At 33.6% G+C, this 15,303-nt stretch overlaps 2 protein-coding genes across 3 annotated transcripts; both read left to right on the top strand.

The window, feature by feature from the left end:
* The first annotated feature begins 150 nt into the window (after positions 1-150).
* LOC128179270 (annexin A7-like) lies at positions 151-10,059 on the top strand. Its single transcript, XM_052846650.1, is given in 5 exon segments — positions 151-279; positions 2,615-2,636; positions 7,871-8,220; positions 8,310-8,385; positions 8,927-10,059. Coding segments are annotated over 4 exon segments (459 nt in total). The 5' UTR covers positions 151-279; positions 2,615-2,627; the 3' UTR covers positions 8,951-10,059.
* A 3,174-nt stretch (positions 10,060-13,233) lies between these two features.
* Positions 13,234-15,179, top strand: LOC128180952 (rhodopsin-like). 2 transcript variants are annotated; one of them, XM_052849164.1, is made up of 5 exons: positions 13,234-13,363; positions 14,076-14,102; positions 14,271-14,554; positions 14,730-14,805; positions 14,958-15,179. In XM_052849164.1, the coding sequence occupies exons 2-5, from the start codon at positions 14,097-14,099 to the stop codon at positions 14,973-14,975; spliced, it is 384 nt and encodes a 127-aa protein (XP_052705124.1). In that variant the 5' UTR covers positions 13,234-13,363; positions 14,076-14,096; the 3' UTR covers positions 14,976-15,179. The 2 variants fall into 2 exon arrangements, with proteins under 2 accessions (XP_052705124.1, XP_052705125.1); XM_052849165.1 differs by lacking the exon at positions 13,234-13,363 and adding an exon at positions 13,498-13,593.
* Positions 15,180-15,303: the final 124 nt, after the last annotated feature.

Here is a 15,303-nt window from a genome sequence, read left to right as displayed (position 1 = left end):
AGTCAAGGGTCACAATGCTTTCTCCTCTCTCTCAAGCGGTTCGTTAGTCAAGCAAAGAATACAGAAATAATTTGCCCGACACTGCTTAGCAAATTTAACAAAGATTAATGCACATTTTGTAAAAAGTCGATGAAATTTCAGTATAAAATTACTAAAGCACGCATGTGCTTTCATTCAGAACAGGTATGCAGTTGTAGTTATGTCACGTGTTCAATGTGCATGGCAACTTGATCCAGCTCCGAAGGGAGAGACCCTAGCACCGTTTCTGCTAAATTTATTGTAAGTGAACAAAACTCTTATACACATGTTTATGAAATTTGCATGTGGGTGTTTTTTGCTATTTCCTACTTATCTATATAACGTCTAAAAAAAAATTTGATACTTGTGAAAAAAAATTGAATGGTACTTTTAGAGGCATATCATGAAATTGCATAATGTGTAAAGAAAATACATGTATTATAATTTATGGATTATAATACATTTTGTATAATATTTATGATGGCCATGACTAAATAATTGGGAAAGAGTATAGTTATCTTGTAACTTAATAGTGCAAGGGAAGATTTCCGTGTCACGTTTTGGGTCGAAATAACAACAAGTGTAATGAGCACTGGGAGGGGGAGAACGATCTATCTTTAAAAGAAACTTTCCCCATGGGACCCATTTCCTAGCAGGTGGATTACTATAGAAGGGGAGTTTTATATAGATTAAGTGAATAGTCAGAGTCTGTAGCATCCATGTGTTCACACACTACTAACCTGTTGCAACCCCAGCCATTCTAAGTGGTGAAGATGATCTTTATTGCATAGATGTGCAAAGCGGGGTTTTTTTTTTCAAAGTTATTTTCCTGTCGTCCAAAAGTCCCGACATTCAATAGTATATTTACTCTGTTAATCTGGTATGTGTCTTTCTGTTTCTCCTGATTAATGTCCAATCAAAAATATTCATTCTGTTTTCGACAATCTAATATCATCGATTATCAATACACCTGTAAATATACATGTAAGTTTCTATATGGAGCAGAAGTACGTGTATTGTTCCGATAAAATGGCCGCGGCTTTCAATTCAGCTGTTTCATAGTTCTGATAGATTAGATTTTAATAGATGGATATATTTTGAAATATTTGATAAATGTATGTTTTTTACGATATTTAAATTTCCCAGTGTCTTTTTCTCTGATAACACTGCAAATCAAATTTGTAACTTATAGTCCAATACATTCCATCGAGGACGCAAATGAAATCATTCTTTAAATATTATGCGGTGACCACTATGGTCGGAGCACGAAGGGTTTTATGATAGGTTTGATCACCATAAAGATCACCTCATAATACATTTTGTATTCAAAGAATGATTCCTTATTCCTTAGATATAATCAGTGTCCCGGTCGGATATTAAATTTTCAAGGACATCATACCTACAATATTTACAGGTTTTTTTGGGGGTGGGGTGGGGGTGAGGGGGGGGGGGGGCGCTAAAAACTTGTACTATTAACTATACTTCTTACTTAAAAAAACAAACACAAACATCAAATGCCTTACAGCCAGTCGTGGTCGCTGGACGCCTTTCATTTATTTAATATTGTCATATATATAGACAAACTTGCAAAAATACATCACGATGAACTAGCATTTATTAATATATCAAAACTACTAGAGTACTAATATACATCAAAAATAAATATCAGAATCATAAAAAATATCTCCCTTTACACAATGCATCAGGGTCGGCCAGGAAAAAATAAAGATAAAACGATAAAAATCGAAATATAAAAACTCTAGAAAACCTGGGTCTGTTACCAGGTGCCGCTGGATGCAGGAAGGCTTTTAACAGACCTCACAACATTTACGGTATATTGTACATAAAGATACTTAGTACATGTAATAAAAAATGTATTAAATTTTGTCTATTACTCCTGACGCGCGCGGCTAGAAGTGAATACCTCAATAACACCAGTTAAAAGGGGCATGGTCACGATTTTGGTCAAAAATCATTTTTTCGATTTTAATGTTTACAATGCTTCAGTAGGGCATTTTTACTAGGCAACCAAAATTTGAGTGTCATATGTTGAGTTATAAGCGAGTTACAGAGCTTACGATTCTTCGCTACGTAAACAAATCTTTTGTTTACATTTTGAATGTTGAAGTGAAAATTCCCGTTTAAGACCTATAATGAATGTGTTAATCGTTCGGAACTGTTTATTTATGCTTAAAATGAATAAGAAGATAGACAAATCAGTTAAAAAAAGAATTCTTTTTGGTATATCGAACCTATGTATACAAAAACAGGACACGAGCCTTGTTTACATGACGAAGAGTTGTGAGCCCTGTGTCTTCCTTAAAACTCATCGACTGGCACCCAAATTTCATTCGATCATTAGAAATGCATTTCTAAAGCATTTTAGATAATAAAAACAGAAAAATAAAATTTGACCAATCGTGGCCATGCCCCTTTAAAACCTTTTCTACTCTCCCATTCTATTGGCTACTAATGGACCCTTCCATAATAATGCACCATTCCGTAAATACAACATTTTCCCGCTATTACTACCCAAAATACAAAAAAATTTGTTTACTATGCATTTACTGATGAACGAATTCATTTTTTTCTTCAGATAATTTAAAGCAATGATGTCTGTAAGTACAAAACTATCAATTACATTGAAAAAAATCTGCCACACATTTTTTCTTTCTCGATTTAATAAACGTTTTCTTTTAACATTTGTATATATACCGGTATATACATGTATATATACATAATGTATGATTTTTTAAGGTTATTATTGAATTTTGTAGCTTGAATTAATTTGATGTATAATCCAAAGAGGGTAATATGTTACAAAGAAATGATGTGTCCTAGAGGAAAGTGAAAATTCGAAATCAGAGGGGGGGGGGGGCAGGAAGACGCTTTTTGTCACCCGTGTGTCTGGGTTCTTTTTTTTTTATTGTTGGCTAGCCAGATGGTTAAAATGTCTCTTTTCTAGTAATTTTTAAGTTAAATATAGTTGAGTTTTATGAATTTCAGATCAAATCGCTTATCGGCAAGAAGCAGTGCTGGTGCCACATCCAAAGTCAGTTAAAGTGCCCCAAAAATTTTCAAAAAACGGCTCAATACAGATATCGCAGGAAATGTATAAATTTGGAAAGAGCAATATCTGAATGACCAGAAAACACATATAAGAGCTCTGGAAAATTAGATGTTATATTTTTCAGACATATTCAACAAATCCAGTGTAATTTTAGAAGTGAATTACGTTACTTCATGTAATACTATACAAAATGTAAAATCAATTTTTATTGTAGCATTCAAAATAGCGTTTCAAGTAATAATACTTGATGCAGATAGAGTAACTATCCGATTAAAAACCATAGTTCAATGGAAAATTGACTATCAATTCTAAAATAGTCCATTTTACACATAGTATCTGTAAGGTAAAAAGAAAAAAATGTCGTCTTTTAAAAAAACTATTTTATTTATTCTTTTTTTAAACTTACTTATTAAATTCAACAAAGAATTATGCATCTGCTTTCATTTGTATACCTTTTACGAAGAGATTCTTAAGTTTTTGTAATGTTGAAACTCGGAGGAAATACTTTTTTGAGACATAGTTAAATGGTCTTCTTTGTAACGTAATTCACATTAATTCCTTAAATTACAAATCAATATGATTTTTTATGATTAAACAACAGTATTTTCTCAAATGAAAGTATGGGAAATAAAAAAATATATATTGCAATACTTATGCAAATGATAACATATATCTCTAATGTGTTATGATTGTTTCAAATCAGACTATGTCACATTTCACATATCTTGTTAAACATCAGGGGAATTCAAATGCTATATGTTCTTAAAGAACATAATTACTACTTACTACAAATAATGAAAGCAACATTTTCTTGTGTCCATATAAATTTGATTGGAATGGGCAATAAATTATATTCCAAAATTAGTCTGTAGAATAAAACAAGCAACGTAACGTAATTCACAAACGAGGTTGTAAGAGTCAATATGTTACAAATAAACATTAAGAAGTAAATTAAGTTATCTTATTGAAGAGATTTTAACAGTTTATCACACAAACTTTGAACTTTTCCTCATATATTTCAGAAAATTTAAACATATTCATAGTCTCTTCCTGCTAAATACTGGATCGTTCAACGAGAATAGGATATCACTATTTCTCTGTACTAGGAATCCAAGTTTTGTCTGTCTGTTTGGGCCATCTAAAAGACTTTTCCCCACCTATCAAAAAATGTGATATGATATCCCTGGTCTTATTTGATAATTTTTTGAACACACAGTGTACTATAAACCTTCATACGTGGTGGCAACATGCACGCATCTACTTGATCTACTTGATACTTTCATTCACCTATTATCACTAACAATATATTTGTTCCAGTGCTTGCTTTCTGTAAAACTATTGGTAGGGGTGTCACTCTCACTGCCTTGACAAGGAACAGAGCTCATACAACAAGTTACCCACTCTTTGCAAGCCACATGGTACCAAATTGACGTTTTTGAAACATGCGTCCCCGTAAAATGATCTGCACGGCTATTACAACTCAACCCCCCCTCCCCCCACCACATGTGAAATAACAGCATAATAACCTCTTTTTGCGATAGTTTTCTCTAACCTTTGGTCTTTTTTGTTCCCAGGATTTCTTTTAAAGCTTTGCATATTTCATTCTAGTAATTATATAAAATTAAAACAGTAGTTATGTATGTTCGTGAATTACGTTACACTGTTGTAAATTACGTTACACTCTAATACAGACTTATTCCTGATTTAAACACCCAGCGAACCAATGTTTTATATTTATGATATCAAAGTTTAACCTTTATTCTTCATTCTCAATATAAAATTCCAATAACATCATTAAAAATCAAAAAGTTTTCCTCAGTCACAAATAAGCTTAATCACACTTCTGGCGATTGTGTACACTACTGCAGTAGTCAAAATGGTTCCCGCATGTAAACTTTCTTTCTACAAGTGCGTGTATGTTAAGCGGTGTCAGTGAATAAAGATTCATGGTGATTTTGGCCCTAGTTAGGATTATTTTACAATATCAAGTAAATTGATCATAACGTAATTCACTGTAACGTAGTTCACAGTCTTGGCTTTTAATTAGAATATGAAATAAAACTGCGGCAGTTAGAAGCATTGTGTATGTGGTGATTATGATAGGCAGCGGTGTGTTCATCAGTCAGGATAGTTGAAGTTTGTAGCATTCAGGCACTGTGTGCAAGGTTGCGTAACGTAATTCACAATTTAATGTAAAAATGGAAAGTTTTCAAAATTAGTAATTCTTTTTTTAAAAATGGTATCTTTTGTTAGTGAATCATAATTTTTTTCATATCTTTGTAACATTGTGATCAGTTTTATCAATTTAACCTCACGGTAAATGCCTATTACAATTTCATTATCGATGCAAGAAAATCGTAACGTAATTCACAGCATTAAATGGGACACTCAAATTTTGGATTGCAATTATTTTCTTAGGCCAATAGTGAGAAAATTTTAGACAAAAAATGTAAAGTCTATCCCTTGATCATTATAATATACATCACTTTGCTTCCTATATTGGTGTTTTTAGATTATTTTTTGTAACTAAACACGACCACTCTCGTTTGTGACATCCGGTTTTGATCAAATTTGGCTCATAAATTCTTTATTTTAGTACAGTAAATGGGATTAATACATCGTAATATCTTAATTCATAAGTCAGGCATACCTAGATATTAGATTTTATCCCCTTAACAACTAAAGATGGAGAATTTTGTTTTCAAAAATAGCTTGTGACAACGAAAACTGGTTTTGGGGCACTTTAACTGACTTTGGATGAGCAGATTTTTCTAGCATTTAATCGTACTCATTACTTGGGTGATACTAACCTGAATCCAAAGAAACACATGTACATGCAGTCACATCGAGAAACGATACAATTTCTCAACTGAAGTTTATGTAAAGTCGGTTTTTAAGTTAATAATTCGAACCCAAACAGAGGAAAATAGATGTTAACTTTTATGCATTTAAAATATAATAACAAGGACATTTTTAGTTATATCTCCATCAGGTCAAATGTGTATTATTTAAAATGTTTGTATTATAGTCTGTTCCAAGTTATTGCTCCCATCACTTTTTGATGATTTTTAATAAAAATACACATACCTGTGAAAGAAATACAGTTGAAATCGATGAAAGGGAATATATCCAAATATCTTCATTGAAAAATTATCATTTTTCACTCATAAAAGTTCACGGGAACGAAAACAGATTTCTTGCGGAGATTTATAAAGGGAAATATTTACATCTTTTCTCTATTCGGAAGTACTCGAGATACCTCGCGCAATTTCTTAACGTTATCATCCGGGCTTATTAATGGTCGATGCAATGCAAAATCCCCGTAGACTTTCTATTTTTGGATGTGTATTGAAACCTGAAGCGGTAGAGGGGGCGTTTCAAAACAGATAATATTGACATTTTTCATATTGGTGAATAAACGTAGTTTGAACACAAAGGTATTTATGATTATCGGAATATCAAGCAAAAAGTGGTGGAAGCAAAAACTCGGGACAGAGTTATAGCAAACAATACCAATAATATTCTTTGCGTATCATAATTTTGGAAAGTGATCGCAAAAGGAGCAAAAAATATATCATTGCAAAAATTAATGAAATTTATTTTTTTTAAATCTTTAAAATGACCGCAGCTGTCTATTTTCAATAATATATCTACACGAGAACATAACTGTCATGTACCTGATGTGTTGTGTGTTTATCAATTTAAGGGGGGGGGGTTTGGGGGGTGTTTGTTTTTTGTTTTTGTTTTTGTTTTTGTTTTTGTTTGGTTTTCAGTTTTGTGTTGCATGTTGATTTTTCTCTTAGTATGGGGGGGGGGGGGGGTTTACGTGGGTGGGTGTTTAGTTAACCATTAGCTGCTTGTTTACGTTTTGGTATTGTTGCTAATGACCGATGTGGCCCTTAATCTTGCTGTTTTTTTTTCTTATTGGCATCCTTCACCCCTGCGAATGCTATTGTCATTTAAATTTTAGACCATGTGGTTTTATTTGACCCTTTCTGTTTCGCAGTAAAAATCGTGCCTCGTGTTTATAGTCTATTTTAGAGAATCTAGGTACACTGTACTTGTAGTCAAATATAAATTTAAATTTTATTTTCATTAATTAGTGGATAAAATGTGTTCTAGAAATAAACGAGACAATACAAAAAATAGGTTTTTTTTCTGCTGTTGCAACAATTAACATGCGTAGTAGAGATCCCCTCTAAGAATTAATTTTCGATCCGCGCCTGACCTAGTAATAACATCAATAGTGAAACAGACTGACTGTACTATTTTATGCAGTATGTTCCTTGAAAATGGCTCGATACATTAAGTTTTTATGCAAAACATTCACCCATTAATTTTTTAAAAGCATGGTATTGCACACCACAAGCATCAAACATGGCTATGATTTTATTAAGCAACCCAATGTTTATATTATCAATTACTTTACACGTGGTTGAACACGGACGATAACTCTGTTCTGAATATCATCGTTTAATTTAAAAAACCGCTAGATGGAAAATAAGACATACATCTTAAAAGATGTTGATGTTTTAACATAAATCAAAGTAGAATATGATATGTAAATCTTACGTATTTTGAGAATATTATCCGAACACTTATACTTCCGCTCGAAATTTCACAGGAACTGAACAAATCTCAGTGAAGTCTCGTGAACTTTCATTCGAGCACCTCTGGATTTATTACATACTTAAAAACGGTAAAGAAAAAACATTCCGAACACATTCGTAGGGGTGTCCTTAATTGTTTATAAAATTCAAGTATGCTGAATTTCTGTTATAGGACAAACCACCACCTTATCAATCACCCCAAGGCTATGCCGCACCCCAACAAGGCTATGCTGCACCCCAACAAGGCTATGCTGCACCCCAACAAGGCTATGCCCCATCCCAACATGGCTATGCACCGCCCCCATAAGGTTACGCGACACCTCCCCAGGGGTACGGTCCACAACCGCAAGGATACTTTCCACATCCGCCTCAGCATGTGTATAACGCACACCAACAAGGATATGCCCCGCCTCCCCAACAAGTGCACGCCCCTGGCATGCATTCCTCGCACTCCAGCACCACAGTGGTTGTCGGGGGAGGGGTGAGTACAGCACCTGTTGTGGTAACGCCGGTTCACGAAAGGTATTTTTCAATCGTAGAGATTCATGTTTTACTTCATCCTTAATTAAGTATTATATGTATACGGTGTAAACATCACGGTCTTTTTTCAGATTTGCAGACAAGATCTTGCTGAACCTGTTGATCAGCCTGATTTTCTGGCCGTGGGTCATTGTGTGGCTGATCATGGTATGTTCTTTTTATGTATAAACTATTTAATACTGTATTTGATTGAACGATTGCCTCTTATATACACATGTGAAATTCATAAGTAGGTGTTGATATACATTTTAAAGAAATCAAAAGAAATCAGGGTAGAATGTTCTTTTTCTTGATTTCGGCATTTGATGTTGATGGATTTTGAGAGATCTTACATAGAATGAAGTCAAATGCCAGTCAATCATCAAATAAGTACAAGTATAATAATACATTTGTTTAAAATATGAAGATAACAACTACTAGATAATGACAAAGTACATAATGTGTTCCTGCACTTTGGACTCTGTATATATATAAAATAAATCGCTAATGCTGTGTACAAATTCTGACCTAACTCTAAGACTGATTCATGTTCCTGGGGCTAGGCCCCAAGGCTATAAATATTAAAAGAACTGACACTAAGCCAGCTGTCTGTAACAGACAACACAAGAATGGTAATGTATTTTCATTTTAACAACATTTGTTATGTATTTTGATTCAAATTTTAAAAAAAAATATTATTTTATTTCAGTGTGCTTTTGAAAAAAGGGTGTGAAGAATTTTAGTGGATTCGTCAAGAGTGGCTTGCTGACACGACATCGATATAATAGTTTTATACTGGCCTTCTACTATTAATGTTACATGTTTATACAGATCATGTATATCTTTAACATCATGTACTCTTGTATAGTGTAGTATTATTGCATGTCATACCACATGACAGCACGAAACCTTGTGATTGAATAGAGAATCATTTAAGAAACAAACCCAGACATTTACATGATCATAATCAACAAATATTTCAATTCGCAAAGGAAGGATTTTGGACCTCTTATTTCAAAGCATCATTACGAAATTGTTATCATTTTTATCAAATTTTTTCATTCTTTAATGTCGTTTGCTAAATTTTGTTCAATCAATTTAAATAAAATACACGTCTTTACATAGTCATATGCATGTACTTAATTTCATCTGAGAACACAACAAAAGCATAGTAATTTCAAACATATGATATTAACTACCACTGCATGGTAATTTTTTTTCCTATTTTCTAGGAAAATCGATTGTAATTTATGTAGAAACTGACGAGACTGAAATCTACGCAGTCCTGTAAAACGACATGTCCGCAAATAAATAGAATCATTCTTGTAACCTTATAACCTAATTTCAAATGTATTGTGTTGCTAATTAATAATACTTACTTTTGGTGTGAATTATTTTTCGATCAAATCTGAAAGCACGAAATTCATGGACCAAGAAGATTTAGTAATCATGGTAACCTTCACATCTATGGAAAATCATCCCGTTCCTCCGATGTAACGTGCTGATCAACAATGAAAAAAAAATTACGTACTATTATTTACTTTCTATGGATATATAATCGGTTGAACGAGTCAGATATAAACTATAAAAATATAAACTAATGTACTACTCCCCCCCCCCCCCAAACTCACACACAAACACTTTTCTTTCATCTTATTCTCACTAACTTCCTTTTTCAAGTAGTATACAGGTACATTTGTAAACGAGATATATGCATAATATATAGACCAACATTATATTGTTTTTCTTTAAGAGACAAGCTATTACATTGTGAGATATGTATACTTGTATCCTTTGTATCTTTTTCTACTGTCTTTGTCAATGAATCAATAAAAAAAAACAAAAAACAAAAAAAAAAAAAACAATATAAACAATGAAATTGATTTTTGTTGATGTCTTTACATGTATATGAGGTATATAGCAAGAATCCCTGTGAATACATGCTATAACTATAATTCCCCCCAAAAAGTGAAATAAAATTAATCAAATTGAACTAATTAATTAGATTGAAAAATACATGTTATTCTTATCTATATTTTGATATGATAATTGAAATAACAAATTCAATAAGAAAATTTTTTTTTGCCCATGTCATATAAAGGACGATTCTTTTTAGTTATATAATTTTCAGCATTTCTACGATTATATATTTATAGTCATTGATGAAATGTATTGGATTATGCATTACAAAATCGATCCGTAGTGTTATCACAGACAAAACACTGGAAAATGTAAATATTTGTTTGCAGAAATTATGCAATATTTCCCCCGGCTTCGTCCAACTCTGCGCTTTACCTTTGCAGTTAGAAAGCAACGCCTGATTGGTTAGCTTGCACGTAAACCAAGACAGACATGTGCATATTTGGTAACTGACAAACTTCATAGGTTTTTGGAGATTGTAAGGGAATTTCGTATTTTTTATCTTTAAAATCACACTTTATGTTCATTAAAGGGTACCTGCAGCCCAGCCGATGTGAAACATATGTTAAAGAGTTTATTTACCAAAATTTAATGCAAAAAACCGCATCGAAATCGGTGCAAAAATAAGGGAGTAACGCCTCTTCAAAGTGGCTATTTTTACCTGCTTTGGGAAATCTAATCAAGAGAAAACAGAATTAGGCGATAACGAGGCTTCAGCGGAAGTGACGTCACGAGGTCAACAGGAGGAAAATTTCCTTACAAAACTATACAAATTAAATTCGATTTTTCAGCCAAAATGATTGATATAGGTCTGATGTTTTGACTTATCTTGTTATTTTAAGTATTGTAGATCTAGAAATTTGTATCCGTTATTATTTTACTACAATCAGGATTTTAAAATTTGTTATTCTCGTCGCCTTTTTACCGATGAATACGATATCTTAAAACGTTTACATGGGCAAATTTATGTTCATTATTCATTTTTTGATTACATAATATCCTTTCACACACGAGTGATCCGAGACAATGACACAGGTAGACAGGTAAACTAACGAAGCCACTGCTCCAGACACACGTGTATCTGGGGTATGTATACACAAGGTACACGTGAGTCTGGTGAACAAAAAGAGGGTTTCACACCTCTAGACGGGTAAATTGATTTGTGTATAATTAGCTACTCAATTGTTAAAAGATAAAACAGAAAAATAAATTAGACTGTGTAAAATCAAGCATTCGTCAGCTAAAACAAGTGTTATAGTCCGTCAATCAGTGATTAAAGAATCATGCATGATACTATTAAATAGTAAAACTAATGTTCGAAGTAAATGCCTTTATTGTTACTTATCTAATCACCTAAATAGTGACTAAATTTACTATTGAGCAATTGAAACCTTTTTTATGTGATCAAGTAATTATTTCGGAAGTAATTACGTTGGTCTTTATAATTTCTTATTTAATAAAGTGCAACTTTTTTTCGAGCGCTATGGCCAGCAATTAAACGCTTTATAACTCCGTATAGCTTAAATTGTAATACATGTACTGACAACGAATCATTATGAAATCTGAATAAACTGTAACATTTTGACAAAGGATGTAAATAAATGTAAAATTAAATTCCATTATCGTATTTTTAAAAGAATACGAGACAGACTTAATCATGCAGCCATCTTGGACTTTCGCCTTGATCCGTTTATAATCCCGTGTTTGTTTGTTAAAGAATGCATACTATTTTGATTATTATTGGTCCGATATCAATATTATTGAATAATCGGGCGACACCATTTATAATTTTATGTCTTATACGAGGAATAGACCCCGAGTTACCTTTTACGAAATATCATTTATTTATGTATTATCAATATTATTAATCAGTTAATAATGTCACTGAGAAATCATTCGAAAGAATGACAATATTAACAAAACATGTTTCTTATATCAATAATGCTTTGATTATTGTCTTTTTGCTACATATGTTGTGCATTTATATGTAAAATGTGTTACACATTTGACGAAATTCATGAAGCAAACAATTGTCCGAATTCGGCATTTTTGTTCGATAAAATACGGGTTAAACTCAAACAACAGTATAATTAGTCATCCAGGGTTGATAAGGAAATAAAACAACAGAAAAAAATGTTCATATATCGATAAAACAATGCAAGAAAACGAACAGTTTTCATACGATATTCCTGTTTCTCACACAGCGGTGTTGACCCCGTGACGTCACAGTTCATCTCGCGCCAAATCGGCTTGATTCAAAACTCGTTCAGGTGTGAAATCGGGTTTTCCCCAAATATCTCGAAAACTACGTAAGCGATCGCTGTAAAATTTTCAGGATGATGTTTTTACACATAGATCTCCATTATATCAAAAATTGACCGGCACTGCAGGTACCCTTTAAGTAAAACTATTAATGGCGGTTATCTAATTACTTAATTTTCTAAACCAGTGCTTACCTAAAACAAGATATGCCGTAATGATATTCAATATTAATGTACCGCCCTACCTTGGGACACATGACCCTTCCATCTATTCATCAGGAATTGTTTGAATCATCGCAAATGTAGAAATTTTAAAATCAGTCAAACAAAACAAAAATATAACTAAAGTGAACACAGCACAGGAAAATAAAGTACATGTCATTGTTGTGGTATCTGCACATAGGCCATGAATGTGTTCAGATGAATTGCATATTAGTGTTTGAGTGTCCGCTACAAAAATAAAAGTAAACGTACATGTATATCGCGATCTTTGTATTTTATTAGATAAATATATCACATACTAGCAGAGACATAAATAACAGTATTAAACCAAATTAATATCCCTGTCCGAACCCCACCTTAAAATGGAGGTGTTCGTAACGAATGGAATGCGGATGGAGTTTCGGTTATTTTTTATATTTAATGAAATACTATAAAGTTTTCTCTTTTAAAAATGTTACTCTTAATATCTTTGCCAACAGTTGGTTTAAAGCGGATAACCACTCTTTGCTGTAACGGAAATGTTAAATAGGTCGCAAGACACCGATTGATCATGAATTTCATATAATACCATGACCATCAAAAATGTAGCATATCGCATCATTGTTTGTTTTGGGCTGTTCCGAGGTGGTTATTATCAAGCTGACATGTAGTCATGTCACGTGTTCAAAGTGCACGCGACCACATCTAGACTACAGCTAGATAACCGGAGGAAGTCCCGTGATTAACAAAGACACCGTGATACCGTAAGTCAGGAAATATTGTGTTGCTAACTTATTTGTTGTATTTGCATATCATGTTGTTATAAATTTCGAGAAGAGTTCCTGGACAAAAATGGGTTTTATGGCTCCACACATTACGTAATTTATGGATTAAACAGTTAAAGATTACAAGAACCGCTCATGGTCTCGTTTTGGTGTTGAACTACTAGTATAGACTTATTTTTGAATCGTGTAAAGCCGGTCGCTGGGTGGAGGTATGTACGGTAATGGGGATCTGGTTTTATAATAGAGGAGTGGTCTGTTACAGTTAGTACTACAGTTGGAGGACTTTAAGTAATGAGAGTTCGATGACCAGAGGTCAATATAACTTTATAATGGAATATTTTTTTTTACGGAGGGATCTGAAATCTTGCATCGTAACTGCAAATCCGCGTTAGTGTTTTTAAGGGGGGGGGGGGGGGGTTATATAGAATGTAGACAAACTTCATTATTTCAGTAGCGGGTGATAGTCACTTTGTTCGGTCCTTTGAATACGCTTATGGGGTTATTTACAGTTTAATATAACAAAGCGAAAGTGGTGGAATTCGAAGAAAAGCAGCGAAGCATTTTCGTAAAAAGCATGGAATCTGAACTTCGGGGGGAGGGGTGGCCGAGACACAGGGTGTGTTTTTAAGATAGATCTGAAGCCAGGAATAAAAGTTAACATTTTCTGAAAACATTGATTTTTTTCTTTCAGATTAGTATACACAACGCGGAAATGTCTGTAAGTACATGTATGCAGTTTGGTCAGAAAAAAGTCAATGAGCATTTTCCTTCCCATTTATGAATTGTAGCTTCTTTGCTTTTTGTATAAAATTATACAGTAAAATTATTGATGTCATATACGTACATTTAATTTAATGATGTTAATTTATGTTACACTATGTTTTAGGAAAAACCTCCCCCTTATCAGCCCGAACAAGGGTACCCCCCGCCCCAACAGGGCTATGGTCCGCCCCAACAGGGTTATGGTCCGCCACCACAGGGGTACGGTCCGCCACCACAGGGGTACGGTCCGCCGCCACAAGGCTACCCCCCGCCGCAGCAGCCTGGATATGCCCCGCCACCCCAACAGGGGTACGCCCCACCCATGCACACTTCACAATCAAACACAACCGTGGTAGTGGCGGGAGGGGGAGGGGCGGCGCCGGTCGTGATTCAGCAGGTGCCCGAGAGGTAATCTTTTGTTGACTTCCTTGTTGTTGATAAAGTTTTCCATTGTGGTTGTATTTTACCTTCACTCAGTTTATGTACAGAGAAAAAACTCGACCGTGAAATAAAATGCGCTCTGTTTAAACAATTTGTCATGTACACAAGAATGATTTCCGATTTATATACTTCTGTCTTTTAGATTTGCAGATAAGATCTGCTTAAATTTGGTGATCAGCTTTTTCTTTTGGCCTTGGCTGATTGTATGGCTGTGTTTGGTATGTATAATATTAATATACCTCTATATACATATCCAATGTACCTTTCCATTTTAATTGCAATTTTCAATGATTCAAGCTGTAGTCAGCAATGTATTTATGTATTTGAGGCTTTTTATTTACATTAATTGGTCTTTTTATTACATTTTCAGTGTATTTTTGAAACATAGAGTTGGAGATCTGGTGCCTCTATATGGAGATACAGAACAACTTATGTGAAGAAACATTCAGTCATATAATCATATCAAGTAGTTAATTCCGACGTTATTACGAATCATAAAGAATTCACATTGGGGTTTTTTATTAACATTTTTGTGATCATTTGAAAGAGCATAATTATATAGCTTGCATTTATAATGAAAACAGACATATTACATTTGGTTATTTTTGTATATTTACGTACAGTAAATAGTTTCCCTGTTTTTCTTATGGATTTAATCAAATGCTTTGTTTGGTGATTCATGCGGCCGGATGGATATTGGCGACATGGCAGGAAAA

Source organism: Crassostrea angulata, chromosome 4 (assembly GCF_025612915.1).
Source record: "Crassostrea angulata isolate pt1a10 chromosome 4, ASM2561291v2, whole genome shotgun sequence".
Taxonomy (NCBI): domain Eukaryota; kingdom Metazoa; phylum Mollusca; class Bivalvia; order Ostreida; family Ostreidae; genus Magallana; species Magallana angulata.
This window is presented reverse-complemented; position numbering and strand designations above follow the sequence as displayed.